General features: G+C 40.1%; 1 protein-coding gene across 1 annotated transcript in view; it reads right to left on the bottom strand.

Annotated features, from left to right (window-relative positions):
• The window catches only part of STARD13 (StAR related lipid transfer domain containing 13), a 160,209-nt gene that overhangs the window by 47,039 nt on the left and 94,752 nt on the right, over positions 1 to 18,418 (bottom strand). The window contains exons 2-3 of the mRNA XM_015592396.2: positions 8,742 to 8,813; positions 6,451 to 6,532 (exon numbers count right to left, since the gene is read on the bottom strand). Of these exons, the coding sequence (XP_015447882.1) occupies positions 6,451 to 6,532; positions 8,742 to 8,813 (154 nt within the window). The remainder of the gene's footprint in view (positions 1 to 6,450; positions 6,533 to 8,741; positions 8,814 to 18,418) is intronic.

Raw genomic sequence — 18,418 nt, 5'->3', positions numbered from 1 at the left:
ATTTTTCCAGGAAGTCCCCTCTGAAACCCTTCCCCCTATTAGCTGTCCTGCAACTGTACCAACAGCAATTATCCCATTTGCCCAAGTAGCTCAGAGTTTACTCATTTCTCAACCCTGGCACCATTGGCATCTGAGGCCCGTGATTCTTTGCTGTGGGAGGAGGCTGAGCCGTGTCTCTCTGACTTCTCCCTCTCAGGTGTCAGCAGCGTCACCCCAGTTGTGACAGGCAACAATGTGCTCAGGCATTGAGAGGGGGATAAAATGCCTCGCCCCCCCCCCACTCCGGGTTGAGAACCACTGCATCAGCCTGGGATCTCCGGGTGAGGAGGCTGTCTTATTTGTCCCCGTAGCAAAGAGAGGCCCGCGAGAGACAGGCTTGGTGAAGTGAATGAAGGAATGAATGACAAGGTACCGTCGCTGTCCTGACAGTCGATCGGTTCTAATCTCTTCACAAAAGAACAATCTGTGCTTTAAACTCTTATTTCCATTATGTTTTCAATGCAGTTCCATGAGGTACAAGGTGCAAACGCAAGCAGAATTTCTATCCTGGGGACTTATAAGTCGAATTCAGAAAATTGTGAGGCAACATAGACGTCTTTGGAAAAATTACTTGCAGCTTCTCTTGGGAAACTCCGGAAGCAACCTGGCTGGCTTTGAATTCTAGCCTGTCGTTTACTCGCCGTAAGTGGGCAAATTAGTCACACCCTTGTGCCTCAGTTTCCTCATCTGTAAAATGGAAATGATGTTACACCCTACTTTATAGGGTGTCTATGGAGATTGAGTAAATATTTGTAAAATGCTTAAAGTAATGCTTGGTACATAGTGAACACTTTATTTAAAGATAAAAAGAAATCACTGCTCATTGGCATTCGAACTTATTTATAGACTCAGAATTTTAAAGGTGGACGTGACCATGATTATCACGTAAACCCCTGGATCCTTCTCCCAATGATGTGTCCAGGGTCTCGGTCTGGTTCATTGTCAAATTATTATAGGGCGGAACTCAGTATATTTATTAACACTGTATATTTTCTGTGATAAATATTCGAAAAGGGAAAGTATTTAAAGTATATTATCGATATTCATAAAGCCTACCATTATTTAATGTTATTTAAACATACTCAAATCAAATATGTGTCTCGGTGTGTAGAGTTAAGTTATAAATAATATTTCTGTCAGCACTCTCCTACCTCCCTCCCCCACCCCACATGAAAGTCATCGTCATTAATTATCACAGCCTTTTATGTTTAAAAGTCTGTGATAGATGCGCTGAATAATCCTAATCAATTCTCTAATTCCACAAAAAATTACTGGTTTAATACATGCTATAATTAACAAGTATTTATTAACAACAGAAGCTATGCAGGTGGTTTACTGGCCTAACATTAAATCAGAAATTCAGAGATCATCTCAAGCACGAGGCCCTATGTTAGTCACCTGAGCAAATACTGAAAATCGAAATGCTAATGGAACATGACTTTTCCTTAAATGTCTCATTCGAGAGCTTGGATTTACTGTAAATTGACTTCAAGGTGACAAACTGCAAGCGATTTTGACACCTTGGCTATTCCCACATTTGGATGTAGCTATGGTTTCAATGAGCTTGTCCAGGTACTCAGTTTTGCAATTAGCTTTTCATTACTCACAGGGGAAAACGTTTTTCAGTTAAGAATTCAATCAAACAACATCATAACATGGGTAAAGGGGATCAAATATATGGGAGCTGAACGAAACTGGACTTTGGGTGGTAAACACACAATAGAATATATAGATGTCAAATTATAACGTACACCTGAAATTTATATAATTGTATTAACCAATGTTATCTCAATAAACTCAATTAAAAAAAACACACGTCATAACAGAATTGTCATTGTGGTTGCTAAAATAACAGAAATCGTGTTGTTCTGTCTGACAGTAACAAATATTTACAGAGCACCTACTATGTGCCAGTGCTGCCTCAGCTGCAGGAGCAATAGTGAAAAGTGGTCACAACCCTGGAAGTTCATACCTTCAGCAAAGACAGCAAACCTGTCTAGTTTCTGAGACCTGAAAAGAAAAGCTACACACTTACACATTCTGGGCCAGGCACATCCTCAGTACAATACATATTTCCAAGCCAATCGAAAGGTGAGCACCGTTTGACAGTTCTCTCAGATAAATTGGGACCTAGGACACTGTCTGTCTACACGGGTGAGAAACTTCCAGGAAACCAAAGGTGAGTAAACTTCTTGTGGGTGACATTTACAGGAGCCTTTCAGCCCTCTTGTCTTCATTTGTCTGCCTGGCAGAAGCTACCTGCCCTCTGGCTGTGGCTCCCTATGCGGTCAGCACTTCAAACATGCATGAAAAATGTATAGCTCACAAAGCTTTAAAAATAAAACAAGAGACCAACTCTATCACTACATCTGCAGTGCACAAGGTTAGAAAATGAATAAAATCACAACACCCTACTGCTCTCCAGAATCAATCATTACATACCATGTGAGTGGGCGAGTGTCTAATGAAGTGCTCATCAATCTCAACGTTTTTAAAAAGCTGTCATTCTCCTCCATCTGGAAATCTTCCTTCTGCCCACTTTCCGCTATTTGCAGGGAGGGAAATCTCGTCTCGGTGGCACTCGTGACAAAGGAGAAAAATGCTGCTCAGGTTCTTCTTAGCCCATCTACCTCCGTCTCTGCCTCCTGACTCTCCCCGCTTCCTTTGACCATCCCGCTGTGACTACTCCTTTGGCCTCTGCTTTACCCACCCGCTCCTGGGCCCTGAGAATCGCAGCTCACACACCTCCGGCCAAATGTTTTTCTTCATAATATTTTTGGAGACATAGCTGTCATAAGAATCATTCCAATGATAACAACCTCCTGCCACTCTAACCATTTTTACACAAGCTGGGCCCTTATCGAGAGCACTGTGGTAGCCGGCATTGCTGCCTTCCACATGTTTATGCAGTGATGCCTTTGGGGTACATCTGTATGGCTCTTGCTATGGGCTGTATCAGAGCTGGGTCACAGGCTCTACAGGAGAAGGCATCTTAATTTATGCTTCTGACACTAGTATTAGCATTCAGAACTTTATATCTCTAAATAATTTCACATCGATTATACTGGCTCAGCTCTGTAACAAGTCTGATAGATATATATATATTTTTTAAAGAGGAGACTTTGATAGAAAAGCCCAGAACTTAGTTACAGCATCTCTGATCACGTGCAGTGAGCAGATTAGTTTATCACCCACGTGTTTGAGATTCAAAGCTTGGCCACATACATCATCCTATGAATAGATCTACGTAATCAGAAGCAACGTTTGCCCCCGCAATCCTGATTTTAAAATATGAAATAGAAAATTTTATTTTGGTTTAGAATCATTCATTTACGTTTTAGAAATAAAACTTTAGGAATCTATGACTAAGCTACTAGTACAAGTAAGTTTAGAAAGACTGCAAGATACAAGGGCAATATAAAAAAAATTTTATATACTAGCAATGAATGACTAGAAATTGAAATGATAAAAAACAACACTATTTATAATACAAAACATGAAATTTTTGTAGTATCCATATGCTAAAAACTATAAGTTAGGGTTGGGGAAAAAAAGAATCAAAGGAGACCTAAATAGACATTTACTGTGTTTATAAGTTAGAAGACTTGATATTGTTAAGATACCAATTGATTTGGATTCAACACAATCCAAATCAATAATCCAGTAGGATTTTTTAAATAGATATTGACAAGCTATTTCCAAAATTTATATGAAAGGCAGAGGAACTAGAACAGCTAAAACAATTCTGGCAAAGAAAAGCAAAGTTGGAAGACTCACACTATTAGATTCTAAGACATGTGAAAAGCTAAGTAATCAAGTGTCATATTGATGAAAGGACGGAGACCTAGAAAAATGAGATGAAATAGAGTCTAGAAATAGACTCATACATACATATGGTCAATTGATTTATAATATGATATAAAGACAATTCAATAAAGAAAGTATAATTTTTTTCAACATGGTGGGATATTGAAAAATCAACCAATGGGACGTTCGTTGATATGCAAAAAATGAATCTTAACCCATATTCCATATCTTAAAATAAATTAACCATCGACATATGAAATAGTTGACTTAAATATAAAATATAAAACGGAAACTTCTGAGAGAAAACAAAGGTGAAAACAGTTGCGACTTTATCTTAGGCAAAGATTTCTTAGATATGACATTAAAATATGAAAAAAATTGATAAATCGAACTTAACTAAAATTAAAAACTTCTGTGAAAGATACCGTTAAGCAGTTGAAAAGACTGGCAGAAAATTTTTACAGAACACACATCTAGAACATATAAAGAACTCTCAAAACTCAAACCACCAAATTTTAAAGATGAGAAAAAGACTTGACAGACACTTTACCCAAGAAGATACGTGGATGGCAAACGAGCTCATGAAAGGATGTTCAACGTCATCATTCATTAAGGAAAGGCAAAACAAGATCACAATAACACTAGACGCCTACTAGAATGGCTAGAAACAAAACAAAGCCCAAACTGACAATACTAAGTGCTGACAAAGATGCGAAGCAATCGAAACTCTCATACATTGTCGGTGGAAATGCAAAACAGTACGGTTACTTTGGAAAAGTTTGTGATTTTTTTTATAAATGCAAGATATACATATCGTATAGACCTCACAATCCCAATCCTAGGATTTTACCCAAAGAATTTACGCTTGCATAAAAACTTGTATATGAACGTTTATAGTAGTCTTAAAACCACCCAAACTGGCTGCAACTCAAATGTCCTTCAACTGGTGAATGGAGAGATAAACTGTAGTGTATACATACCACACGATACTACTCCACAACGATATCGATCGTTACACACAAGAGCGTGAATGAATCTTATGTGCATTATACCAAGTGAAAGAAGCCAGACTCAAAAGGCTAAGCTGATTTAAAGAAAACATAAATTTTAAAAATTCAATGAGGAAAAGGGTCATATAATGCAATTAAAATATATAAATTGTCTACTGAAAAAAAATCGACTAGTAAAAATACTCTCAGTTAAAACTAAGACAGAAAACTCAGGATGTGGAGCTGCTTGAATAGCTCTGAGTTGGAAAAACGCTGACCGGGAGGGTGCTGCTCCTGCCCGGGTGTGCCTCACACGTCATAAAGGAAAAACACGGCTTTTCTAACACCTTACCTTTAAAGAATCACAACCAAACCATGCCTTCCTCTCATAAATGCTCACAAGTGGCATTTCGTGCTTGTTTGTTTTCTAGTCCAAATAGTCTGTTCCTTTCGTTTGTGATTTGAAGAGTTCTTGGCTCTTCCAACCACGTAAGCAAACCACAGCACCGTTGGCCTTGAAAATTCAGAGATCATTTCTTAATGCTGACCTATTTTCATATAGGAACCATGGAGTGACCAGCTTATGAATGCGAAAATATACATGTTGAAGAGTCCTCGAACCTCGGACTATTTACACGCTACCCTAACATACATTCATCTCTCCTATCTTGACAAAGTTTTGCTCATCATTACTTTTCTATTAAACTCTCATCTTTTCTATGTCGAATGCAGAATGTAATAGAGAGAACAAGTTCCAAGTACTGCATATTAAAGTCAGTTCAGCCCTAACTAGCTGTGTGGCCTTGGAGAAATGACTCACCTCCCATAAATAATATTGTCTCCAGCCCTGACCTCTCACCAGGGCTTCTGATAGGAAACTTCAAATTCCTTCAGATGCATACAACCTCCCAGGCAGCATTTACTCATTCAGGGATATTGATCATAATGGCGTTTTTAAAATTATTACTCAAATTATAATAGTTACTTATTTTTTCATGGTTTCAAGCTTTATATCTTCAACTAGATTTTTCCAACCAGCGCATAAATTCTTTGAGGGGAGGGGATTATTCATATATGCATCTTGGTCTTCGGATAGTATCCACCACATAGTGAAGGCTTAAATATTCCAATATAATTACTTGAGCTTACATATTCCAGTTTTCCAATATAATCCCTTAACTTTGCAAAAAATGCAGCCAAGTCTGACATGCTTGTGGAGATTTTCAGGGCCTTCCCTGACCACTTGTCCTGCCTACTCCTAGTAACCTACCCACAGCCCTGGTCACTGTCTCTATCCTCACCCTGTTTTCATAGCATTAAACACTCTCTGAGATAACCTCTCCTTTTCCCTCTCTTTTTCTCTCACTCTCTTTTTTTTTTCTCAATCTATTTTCTGAAGCCTCAGACTAAGATTTAAGCTCCATGAAACAAGGGACCGATCATGCTCATTGTAGTATACTAGATCCTGGACCCATGCCTGGCACATAGTAGACACTCAATAAATATTTACTGAATTGTTAAACTCACCCCTCAATATCATGATGCCTATTAGAGAGTGAGCGATTGAAAAAAACAAAACAAAACAAAAAAAACAGAAAAGCTTCATATAATTTACCTGTAAAGAGGTTCTACAAGGTCCCTTTCGAGAAAATCATGATCGTTCTTGACTGCCAAAATGTTGATGGGAAATTGTGAATCTGAAAGAGAGATGAACAGAGACAAGGGATTTGTGTGCCTTGTTTTATCTGAATGGACACCCACGTCTTTAGGCCACCGCGTTTCTGTACACGTGACTGATCTCAACAGCAGTTACTCCCCACTGATAGGGAGTGTGTTGTAACGGTTAAGATGGCAGGCAGTCTTCTTTTTATCACAATAAGTTCTTTTAAGACAGAAAAGAAATGTGAACTATGAGGATAACCAAGTGCTCAATCCTGGATAAGGTTGAGTACTAAGTGCCTGCATTGTCATAGCCCATCATTATCGAGGCATTTGCCTGTATGGACCGGAGATTTCACAGCCTTCCCAAGGCATATAGGTCTCTGATTCTCTCCTGACCAGTTCATGAAATATTCAGTTTGGCGGAGTATTTTTTTCCTTCAGAGAGGAAATTTCTAAAAATACTCGAAGCTCAATGGCCTCAAATGTTTTTTTCCTTTTGTAGCAAAATCCTGAATCACTTTAGAGTATAAGCAAAATACTCGACTAGCTGATTCTATCCAAAGAGAAGAAAAAATTTCACTCTCATGACTTTTTTCCACAGTGGGTGATCATTATAATTATCACCGTATAGTGTTGCGAATATTAAATGAACAGTTACATGAAGTGGTTTGAACAGTACCCGGCACATTGTCAGCTCTATGCAATATTTGCTCTTATCCTCATTACATTTATTCAATGAATATGGCTTAAACACAATCTGGCAGGCACCTTTTTTTAATGAGGTTGTCTTTACTTCGTATCCATTTACGGACACTTCACATTTAAATCGCCTAGTATTTTGAGTTTATAAAGAGAGTGCACGTTACAGTAGATAATATACTGCATTAAGGCTCAAGGGATTGTGATTTTAATTTTGAGTCTTCTAACTTTTAACCTCGGACAAGTCACTTAACTCTTTTGGGCCTCTCTTTCAGTAAATTGGTGGGGGGGAGGGAAGCAGTGGGGGAGGGATGCTTAGATCAAAACTCTAAGAATCCCTCCTTTTCTAAAATGAAAACTTCTATCAGAGTTTCTAGACTTTGAAGCCCATTCAGAAATAAGCTTTTCTTTATCTTCACAGAATTTCAGTGAGAGAAGTAGAATAAGTGTTTTGTTTCGTTTTATTTTGTTTTAAACTATAAAACAGAGCCTCTGAGTGAATGAGATTAACCAGTGAATACGAGTTAATTTTGCTGATTCTGTCCATCCTACATAAATGTCGTTGCCATCTGCTTATTGTTGGGATTCTGACTAATTTACGTACATACTATCCGAGAAGATGTTAGGAGCCTTGGTTATAACTTAAGGTATAAGTAAGATGTAGGTGAGTTAAGTTTATGACCCGTCGATAAAAGAAACTACGATACGGGCAAGAAAAGCACCTTATTTGCATCCCCCCAAATAACATCTGATCCGTATTATATCTCAAAATTTTCATAGGAACAGAACTGAAGAAAGATCTCAAGATAATTAGCTTTCTGATTTTGGGGAAATCAATCAACAACGAATTTATCATACTTTCAAGAAAACTGAGAGTCGTGAAGAATAAAACAAGGAAAAAAGTTAAAGAAGGAAGTGCGGAGAAGCTGCCGATGGCAGAAGACTGAAGGAAATGATGGAGTAGGGACCGGCGGCAGAGACACGAGAAGCAGAAGGCGAGGCCCGGAAAGCGAAGCAAGCTTGGGAAGCAACGCGCATTCCCAGACTGGCATCAGCATGAGCGCTGGTCGATGCAAAGCCGAGGGAAAATGAAATACTACCATTTGTGACAACATGGATGGACCTCGAGATAATCATGCTAAGCAAAATAAGCCAGACAGAAAAAGTTGAAAATCACATGTTGTCACTTATCTGTGTGATATAAACCTAAAAGCAACAAATGAGCAGAACAAACAGAGACTCATGGACATAGAATATACACTAGTGGTTACCAGAGGACTATAGACTAGTGGTTACTAGTGGAGTAGGGGAGGAGGAGGGAGGTAGATAGAATAAAGGAGGTCATATATAAGGGTTTAGGGGGAGGGTGATGTGGGTAAAGGGGATCAAATATATGGTAGCTGAAGGAAACTGGACTTTGGGTGGTAAACACACAATAGAATGTACAGATGTCAAATGGTAATGTACACCTGAAAATTATATAACCAATGTTACCCCAATAAACTTAATAAAAAAAAAAAAAGAACGAGAGGAAGGCCGACCTACCCTCGTATAACTGAGCGTACTGCGGGAACCCAGCTGCTCGGAGCCAGTCGCACGCCTCCTTTGCCTCGATTTCTGAAAAATATAAGAAGGAGAAAGTCATGAGTCCGAAGGCCACACGCCAGTACTCTACCTTCTCATCCAAGGAGCAACTGGCGAGCGCTGTGCAAGTCGCTACAAAGTGAAATTGTTCTCAGATAGGTCTGTAGAAATAGCCTCCCCAGAAATGGCGTAAAATGAGCAGGTATCAGGAAAGTACCTGTTATATGTCTGCTAAGATTATCTTCAATGTCGGCCCATAGGTATTTGGATAATAACAAAACCGAAGATTAAAGAACACAAAGGCTGAGTTTTAGGCAGGGAAAAAACATCTTTATTTATATACCAGGGAACCAGGGGACGAGGGAGAAGCAGGAAATAGTTCCTGATAATCGTTTAAAAAAATTTTCTTTTCAAAGATAAGGCTAAAAATATTTATTAACATTCCTTTATTCTTTTACCCTTGGGATCATGAAAGAAAGACCGCAACTGGGGAGTCTATGTAAATCTATTTTCTCACGAAGAAAGCTATTATAAAAATCCAACGTATTACGATTGCTTTCATCTTACTAATGGCTTTAATTCCCAATGCCTTCTGACAAGATGTTCATTCATCAAGCAGATTAGAATGACTTCAAGCTGCAGAGTACAGCCTGGAAAAGCAAGGGCCCTTATCCGGAACTGAATTGTGAGTTCGATGGCGCTGCTAGAACCTCTGAGGGCCGAACGAAAGAGGTCGATATGTCCTCTGGGTGAACCATTTTTGGTGTGGACGTCCCCACAGCACACGAGACCACCTGCCTGGATGGAAAAGCCGTGGCGGGGGATGAGAGGAGTCTACGGGATGTGAACCAGGTCACTTTTTGACCTTGTGAAACCTGGACCACTTCCCAGCCACAACTCTGTTAGATAAATACCAATGGAAGGGAAAAGTTCATCTGTCAAAAGTCCAGTTTCTCCAAAAGAAATTGCACAGCCTATTACAACGGGCTCCTTCCTCTGCTGTTGGGGTGGAGCCTGGTCCAGCCACTGCGTTGCCATATACGCTGACATTTGTTTCTCCCCACAGCCAAAGCCGGAGACTATGGGCAGTTTTGGGTACCACTGCATAAAGCGACCTACGCGAACATCAGCTGTGGGTCTGAGCCCGTACATCTATGTTGAAAGTTCGATGTCTGTTTAGCACAATGTTTAATGTGACAATTCTCTGGCATGTGTTAGGAAAACAGACCAAAGGCCAGATCTTGCACAGGCCCCAAAGGGAAGAGCAAAAACCCACATTCCCATCCCACTGATCTGGTCGGACGTGGACAGAGATTGATTTTTAAATTCAGGGAAACAGAGCCTGTGGTGGCTTCTGTCCCAGAGTGCCCGCTGCTTTTGGCATCCCCTAATCCACTCTCATTCCAGTGACAATTTCTAAATCTGGAGCTTTATCTCTGACATAATTGCTACCAGCACAGACCTAATATGTACTCATGCCTGCCATGTATGCATTATTCAGAAATTATTCCCGGGTGCCAAGCTAGAAATGAAAGCTTCGGACAGTATCTACCAGGAGGGGTGTCTCTGGCACCCCCAGCGCAGTTCAAGGACTTCATCTGAGTTGTACTAAACTGGCCAACTCGGGATTTCCCTTTGGAAAATACGAAGGGCAATTACCATATAGCTCAAAAGTCCTGTTTAGTACTCATTTGAGAGTCCTTATGTGAAGGCTTTTGCTTTGAAAATCACACATGTATTTCCGGGGAAGTAGGAAATGCACATTCTGACTGTAACACGTAGAAAATGTGTGAGTTTCTACTGAGTCACAGATAGGCTGCTGCCTTCTAAACTTTCAAGCTTCAGATTTGCTTTCTAGTTTGATATCACACAGTGGTCAGTAACGAGGAAATATCTCATTTCTAGAGGTGCTCTACTTAATTTTGAGTTAGCAGGTCTTTGAGAAGGACAGGAGTCTGAATTTTCTGTGGGAACTACATGAACGGTATGTCCTTTTCTATTACGTTATGGCTTTTGCCACTATGGAACTGTCGCATTAAGCAGGAGAGTCCCAGAGAGACAGATCATAAAGAATAAATGGTGGAGACCTGAAAGGCAGGGTCTTTATAACACAGAAAGCTCAAAGGAGAGTGGGAAGTGAGCTTATGAGGAGGTGTGGACTCTACCAGCCTGGGGGAGGGGTGGGGACGCTGGAGTCAGAAGGACAGTGAGCTGGTGGGGGGAGGTGGGAAAGAAGGAGTCCTTACTGGAAAACTCTTTTTGAGAACTGAAGACTGGGCCTGGGCAGTGGAATAGGGCTCAGGCGAGCCTGAGCGATTTCATTTAAAGCACTTCATTTAATTTTTTTTTTATAAGAGCAACGTCAATAATGAACTGATATCCTACCTATACATAAACGTGAATAATCAAATCTTAACCAGAACTTAGCTAAATCAAACCCTCCAACAAGCTAATATTTTTAACGGGTAGGCATTTCACCGTTCAATCTCAGAGTCAGATGACAACAAAAACTGCAATGAGTAAATAATAAATGAGAAGAAGCCACACCTCAGCCATGGCCTTGGCTTCTCGCCATCACTCCCCACACCCGACGCGCTAGTCTATTTATGAAATGTTTCTTAAACGCATCCCCCCTGCTCCAGCTGGGAGATATCCAACACCTCGATATCTCAATCTAAGGGCAAAACGAACTCTCGTTTACCACCTAGTGACAAAGCAAACGAACACAATAATCTGGCATAATTAACCACTATCAAATTTGACTCTGCCCATCAAGTTGAATTCGAGGAAAAAGAAAAAAAGCAGCCTTCCAATTCTGCTGATTTCACACAGCGTCTACTAAAACCTACGGGCCAAATGCTAGCATGTTCCCCAGGGTACATAACTCTTGCAGTGGCCAAAATGATTAGAGAATTAAAAAGGAATCATTATTGCTAGCATCGACATTTCACAAAGATGTACCTAATACGATTTAAATGACATTGGAGGAGGGGATGACAACCTCCTTTTTACTGTGCTCATGCTAGCCAGCATAATAGTATGTGAAAGCTTTAAGGGTCATTAAAATCACATTCTGACAGTTTTATTTGCTCTGCATTTGCAACCCATACCTGCCCTTGTAGCAGCCCCGGGGCTACAAAGAAAAGCATCAACTTGCTGCAAGCCTCCTGCAGACGCCGAAGTGCGGGTTGGAACCAAGGACTGTCCTAGAACGGGTCAGCCCCCAACCTCCACTGCGGACATCACCGTATGACATTGGAGAAAACTCAACCTATTTCGCTTGGTATCATGATAGGATTTCAATAAAATGTTTTTTAATCATTATATGCAAAAATCGTTTCTGTTTTATTCTGGATGGTACCTTTTTTTTTGCTCGCCCAACGTCCTTCCTCCCATGTCAGATAAGAGAACCTCTCTATGTGGTTTAGGTGGGGCCGACACCCCTCACTATCCCAGCCACACTCCTCAGCCCTATCACCACCACCACTCAGCCAGGGATGATGTGCTCCTTCAGGGCGCTCCACACCCCTTGGTCTAAGGGGACCAAAGACCTTTGCTATCTCAAGTCAACAGTTGTTTGGGGGCTGAAATCGACTGGTTGCGAAGGTGGATATCCAGTTTTTTCAATTGGTAGCTTGATCTGCACGAAAACCAAGCAAACTCTTTCACTCCACAAACCCAGAGGATGGTTTGGCGCTAGGCATATTCTCCTGCCATACAGTTGTGATTCTTCTGGAGAGAAAGTCACTTGTTTTGCCTTTTGTACACGTTTAGGACATAATGTGACCTCTGTCCAGAGACAGACATGGTGGAGGGCGGCTGTCTCACTGGCTGCCCAGGCAGGCGCACATCAATGGGCATGAGAGAAGGTCGCTGTGGAGACTGACCACGACCCGTGACACAGGTTTGAAAGGTATTATCATGTTTCTCAATTATACATGCTCAGGGGTGAGAATGTACAAGAAATACATAAAGGCATGATGAAGGAAGAAAGTCGATTCTTGTCTCGTTACTAACACATAAGAAATAACACACATATTTTATTTCTCAGAATGGTAATACGGTAACATCTTTGGTTGACGCCTTCTTCACATAATAATACATTGTGACTATTTCCCCATATAATGATATTGTTGGCAAAATAGGACATTTACTTCGTTTTGAAAATGATGCGTATTTTTTAAATCCTTGACTTTTGAATAGTGTACGGTTCAGTAGGACCACACCAGTGCAGACGGATGACGGGGAAGGCTGGAAGTCTGTGTGACTTAAATGAGATTCACAGGCTGTTTCTTTAAAGAAACACACCATTTAGTGATGTTTGGGGACAGTTGGGTGTACCGAGGGCCTCAGTCACATAAGGAGTTACACTGAGCGCAGCTAATTCGCTGCCCAGGTCCGCAGGCTTGCTCTCATGTTACGGTCTCACTGAATTTTTAAACTGGTGTTTTTAGAGCACCTAGGAACAGCATGTTCCCCTAGCTAAGCATTTCAAGTCCATTTGGGTTTACATTATCCTCGGCATAGCAATTACTTTTTCCATAGCTAACCCGAAGGAATACTATTCTTTCTAAATGACCAAAAATTCAAATTAGGGCCAAATTAAATTTTATTTTTATCAGAAAACTAGTTGGCTAGGAGAAACCTGGCCTACTGCGGAAAGTTTATGAAATTATTGTGTATGTGTTGTCCTTACAAATCTCTCGGAATTTCAGTGGACAAACTGGCTCCAATTTAAGTAGGTCTTCCTTCAATGCTCGTTAGAAGTACTCAAGAAAAGTAGAGAAGAAAAGATCTCATGGATCTCCAGGTGATTACATGAGCGAGCTTAAGAACAGTGTTTTGTTTATTCACTTAAACTGGCTAACACAGTGGGTACCCTGGTTCTGAAATGTTTTTGGATGACTCATCCACCACAAGATGTCTGCAGTGGATGCAATTATCACAATTAAAGTATATCACAGGTATTAACATTTCAACAGGCTCACAGCCGTTGGCTTAGGATGATTTACACGGCAGAGTTAGCTTCATTATTAACGTACTACTTAAGACAATGACTCCTTGGTCTTCGGATGGAAATTCTCCAGCGAAGCCCCTGTGTGTGAAGGTGTTTTTATGTGGCCAAAAGCAAGGCCAGTTTGGTTCAAATCAATGCAAGCCGTCCATCCTGCAACCATTAACGTCACGTAGACCCGCATGCCACACCACGATCCTTCTCCCGGGGATGGCTCTGTAACCTTGATCATAGGCATAGGATGGAACAGCAAGTTTTGTAACTAACAGACTTTGATTTAGGTCCCATGTCACAGCACCAGGCTCCATCTTTTTGCGCTCTGTGATTTACATAATAAGTTTATTGCGATGTAAAAAGGTCGAAGTCTTAAATGTATAACAAGTAGAATTTTTTTTCTAGTGCGCACAACATTTTTCTTCCGTGACATTCTAAGTTACTAATAGGAGTTAAAATACAGGTGATTTAGAGTAGATTTAAAATTATTAACCCCTGAATATTCAAATAAGTGGAAAATAAATAAACACTCATTTTAGCTACTCATAACCTAGGGCAAGTTTTTCCTTGCTTGTGTAGCAAAATAGCTTCCTGTCAGCTGATAAATAACTAGAAGAAAGAAATCCGGGAGGTGTCTATGTCCCTGTGACACTGAATTGTACTCAGTTAAAATAGAGATTCATGGCTGTGTTGATGTGTACTTCTTTCTGGAAAGCAAGAATCGCAGACATGCTGAGACATATTATTCTATCACCAATTCTTAAGGTCAGTCTTATTCCCCAGGACCTGTAATATCATCTGCAAGGTGGATTCATAGCAAATCCAGTCACTTAAAAATTATTTCTATTATTGTAAAAGGATCAAGCAAATTCTACACCTAAGGAGTAGGTCTATTCCTAGTCTCTCAAGGGTTGTTTTAAAGCATTCTTTACAGCGAGCTTGGGAAAATCATATATAAAGATGACAGAGAGTGATTTATATAAAAATAAAGATGTTTTCTCAATTATGCTAAAAATGATCTATATAAAAAATTTAATATTTATATAAAATTATTTTTATATTATACAAAAAAGTGCTTCCATATGTTATAATATGTAACACATATAAACACATATATATTTAATGTGTTATTTATTAATTTCTTTAATTAGTAAATTTTTAATAAAAACATAGACACACACACATTTTTTTCCTTGTACATTCCCAGTGGTTCCCTACCCTTCCATGTAACTTTCAGTTCTCCAGCCGGGAGGCATAGTCTTTGCATCCCATTGATGTGGGTCCAGCTTGGCCATGTCACCCACTCCGGCCAATAGAATGTGAGCAGAAATAACGCAAGTTGGTTTCAAGCAAAACTCTGCAAGAGCCGTCACCCATTTCTGCCAGTTTTCCTGCTCTTTCTGCTTTACCATGAGGCTACCACGTCTCAGAGGCTGTTCCTTCACCGTAGGTGCCAGAATAAGGACACAGGGAACAGAGCCACAGAAGACCAGCCGCTGACATGGAATGTGAGCAAGAAATGAGCTCGGTTGTTTTATGCCACTATGACTTGGGGGACTATTTGTTACAGTGGCATAACCTGGCATAAGCTAATTTAACACAGCCATTTGTTCTATAGATGAAGTACACAGAGACACCATGGACCTTAATTTCAACTTGAAACCATTGCTGAATGCCCATTAGGCTGTCACAGAAACGAACACGACCACCCTCAGTAATCATTTCTGCTTCTAATTCTGTTTCCCTGCCTACAGCGCATGGCCTACATGAATTTTAAGAATGTCAACAACCTTTCATACTCATCTCTCCCATGCACCCATATGTGTGTGTGCGCACGCGCATTCACAAACACCTTTTCTGTGTACGTCATAGAAAGTCAAATGTTCAGTTGATACTAAACAAGAAAAGTCTTCAGTAATATAAATACTATCATTCATGCTGTTATTCCTTATGATACATACGTATACATATGTATATGTATATACATATATATAGGTATGTATGTGTGTATATACATATACACACATATTTATGTGCAACACGCCCTCGGAAATCAATCTCAGAGAAAAAGAAAGCAGAAAATGCATGCTCTACCAGCCGAATAGTTTCTGACCAGATTGTTTTGATCCGAGTTTTCCATGAGGCAGAGTAGCTCTTTACTCTTCTCTGTCATTTGGTGCAGATTGTCCCTCTAAGTGCTTGTGGTCTTTCTCAGGGAGGCTGTAGGCACACACAGTCACATGGACATCCCCAGTTTTTTAAAGTTGTGGAGCCACTGCCAACCACTAAATCCCAAGAGAGCCTCCGGGATGGATCAGTTAAGCAACTGAAATGCAAGGTCGGGGAACAGAGAGCTGATTCAGACAATCAGAAAGTAGGTCATCATTTGCAGGCTTTGGCCAAAGTGACTCCACGTTGACCCACCAGGGCAAGAGTGTTGAGCAACCTTTCTTGGGACAAGAGGGTGAGATCCCGGAATGGTGTCTCTCTAACTCGGCCTCTCTCGAAAAGGTGGGGAGAAAGAGTTCATGATAGCTGACGTGATGACAGTTTCTCAGCAGAAGCTCTGGCTTCCACAAGGTCGGCCAAACTGCCAGGATCAGAAAGGTCCTTGCTTAGTCACTGTCTGTCATGCCAAAGCCGGGAAGAGCAATTGCTTTAAACAAGTCCCACCACTAGAAAATCAGCTTTCGTGGCTCTGGACAGACACTCTTCTGACCCATATTGTTTTAAGATATCCATTTTTTTAAATATCAAAATGATGCATTTTTTAGGGAATCAAACCCCTTCGATATCTACTTCCAGCCATATCTGAATGTCTATACTTATAAAGGCTTATCTGCTATTTTAGTTACTTCCCCTAACTCTTTTATAGCAATTACACTAGAAGCTTTCATGATATCAGGAAAAAATGTACCAAGCAGCATCGAAAGAAGCACAGAATCCGTCCGCATAAAATCACTCCAAGGAGCCTGCAGACCCCCTTCCGGTCTTTGACTCCTCGTAGGACTGGCATAGCAAGATCCAGCATCACCAGAGCTTCTGACTCTCAGCTCAAGGCTTTGTGCATTTAACCCCTCAGCAACTGTAATCTCTGGACCAATCAGAACTAGTGTTCGCTCAATTCAATCTCAGTACGAGATGAGTAAAACGCAAGTGTCATTTTATTATCTGACTATATATAAGAACTTAATAGTGTATGTATGGGTGGATGTCCATATGTTTTATTTTTAATTACTTACTGGGATAGAATATATACTGGGAATTTTTCAATGTGTCTTTGCCAGTTTTCTGGAACGCTTTCAACTTGTCTGCCATGGCACTGCTTCTGTGAATGATTTTCTAAATACACATCACTCACCCCGGAAAATAAGAACCAGATTCAAAAAACTAAATTTGTATTAGGTTTTCAGTTATCGATTCATTTTCCTCCACATTTTTCAAGGCCAAAGACTGCTGAGCTTAGAGGTTTGCTCTCTAAATATTGAGACTTCGATTTTGAAATCCATTAATAGACAGCGACATTATATATATATCCCTTTTAGAAACAACTTAAAATGAGTTCAAGTAGTTGAAACAGCTTTACCTGATTTGGGGGAAGGGGAGAAGCTGAAGAGATGTGAAGCTTAACTGGCATGTGAGAACACCCTTTTCCATCAGACACAGTGATATGTTAGTGACTTGAGTGATGCTATGATCTAACCACATGGCACACTGATAGTAAAAGCAATTGAAGCGTCCCATAAATTCACCCCAAATGCAATCCGACAGGTTAAGAAAGTTACATAAACTATTAAAAAAGTTTTAAAAGTTTAAAACACATTTAAAAATCTCTGACTAGTTCAACTTATATAGTAGATAACTTCTAATTTTAAAGAATTCTTTGAACCTTAATAATTATTATCAAAAATTTAAAAAGATGGACCTCTTTACATTTTACATGTAAAAATACAGATGAAATGGCAGAAGTATGTGTCATGGAAACACAGCTGCTTCTCAGTGGAGGTTCAAGCCACTCCATCTCATACAACATTAGTATAATTTAATTATTTGACTAGCTTTGGGCATATACCAGTTTTTATTAATGTAGTTTATATGAAGATCTTGACTAACATGCTGCCCAAATTCTTACTGAATTCAGGTATAAAAGAATTATTTTCCCTAAGAATAGACTTGAATAAGAGATGAAAGTGGCAGGATTCCCTCTTAACTGAAATCTAAACCTAAGATTTGAAACACCCACACAGAGGCACACAAACCAAGGCTGAAGAATATTAGTAAAACAAAAGAACACAAACCAACTTAGCAGCTTAAAAGTGTTACCGAGGGTCCTTTAATCACTAAAGCACCAGCAAATCATTGAAGGCCTTTGGTAATACTAGTTACCCGATAACACTGACCTCTGTGCACCTCACAGGCCAGCACACCTGTAAGAGCCAACCCCGGGAAAGGCCAAACAAGAGAACGCATTGCGCTTTTGCTGCGTTCAAGGCAGGCAGCAGGTAGACGAGAAGGCCCAAGTAAAGATGAGCTGGCTCAAGTAAAGAGATTCTGCATGTTTATTTCTTTGAAAACCTAATAAAAATAATTTCAATTTTCTGTTAAAAGGAGAGAGAGAGAGAGAGAGAGA

Source organism: Pteropus alecto, unplaced genomic scaffold, assembly GCF_000325575.1.
Source record: "Pteropus alecto unplaced genomic scaffold, ASM32557v1 scaffold16, whole genome shotgun sequence".
Classification (NCBI taxonomy): Eukaryota; Metazoa; Chordata; class Mammalia; order Chiroptera; family Pteropodidae; genus Pteropus; species Pteropus alecto.
The sequence above is the reverse complement of the archived record's forward strand: the minus strand, read 5'-3'. Positions and strand labels throughout refer to the sequence as shown.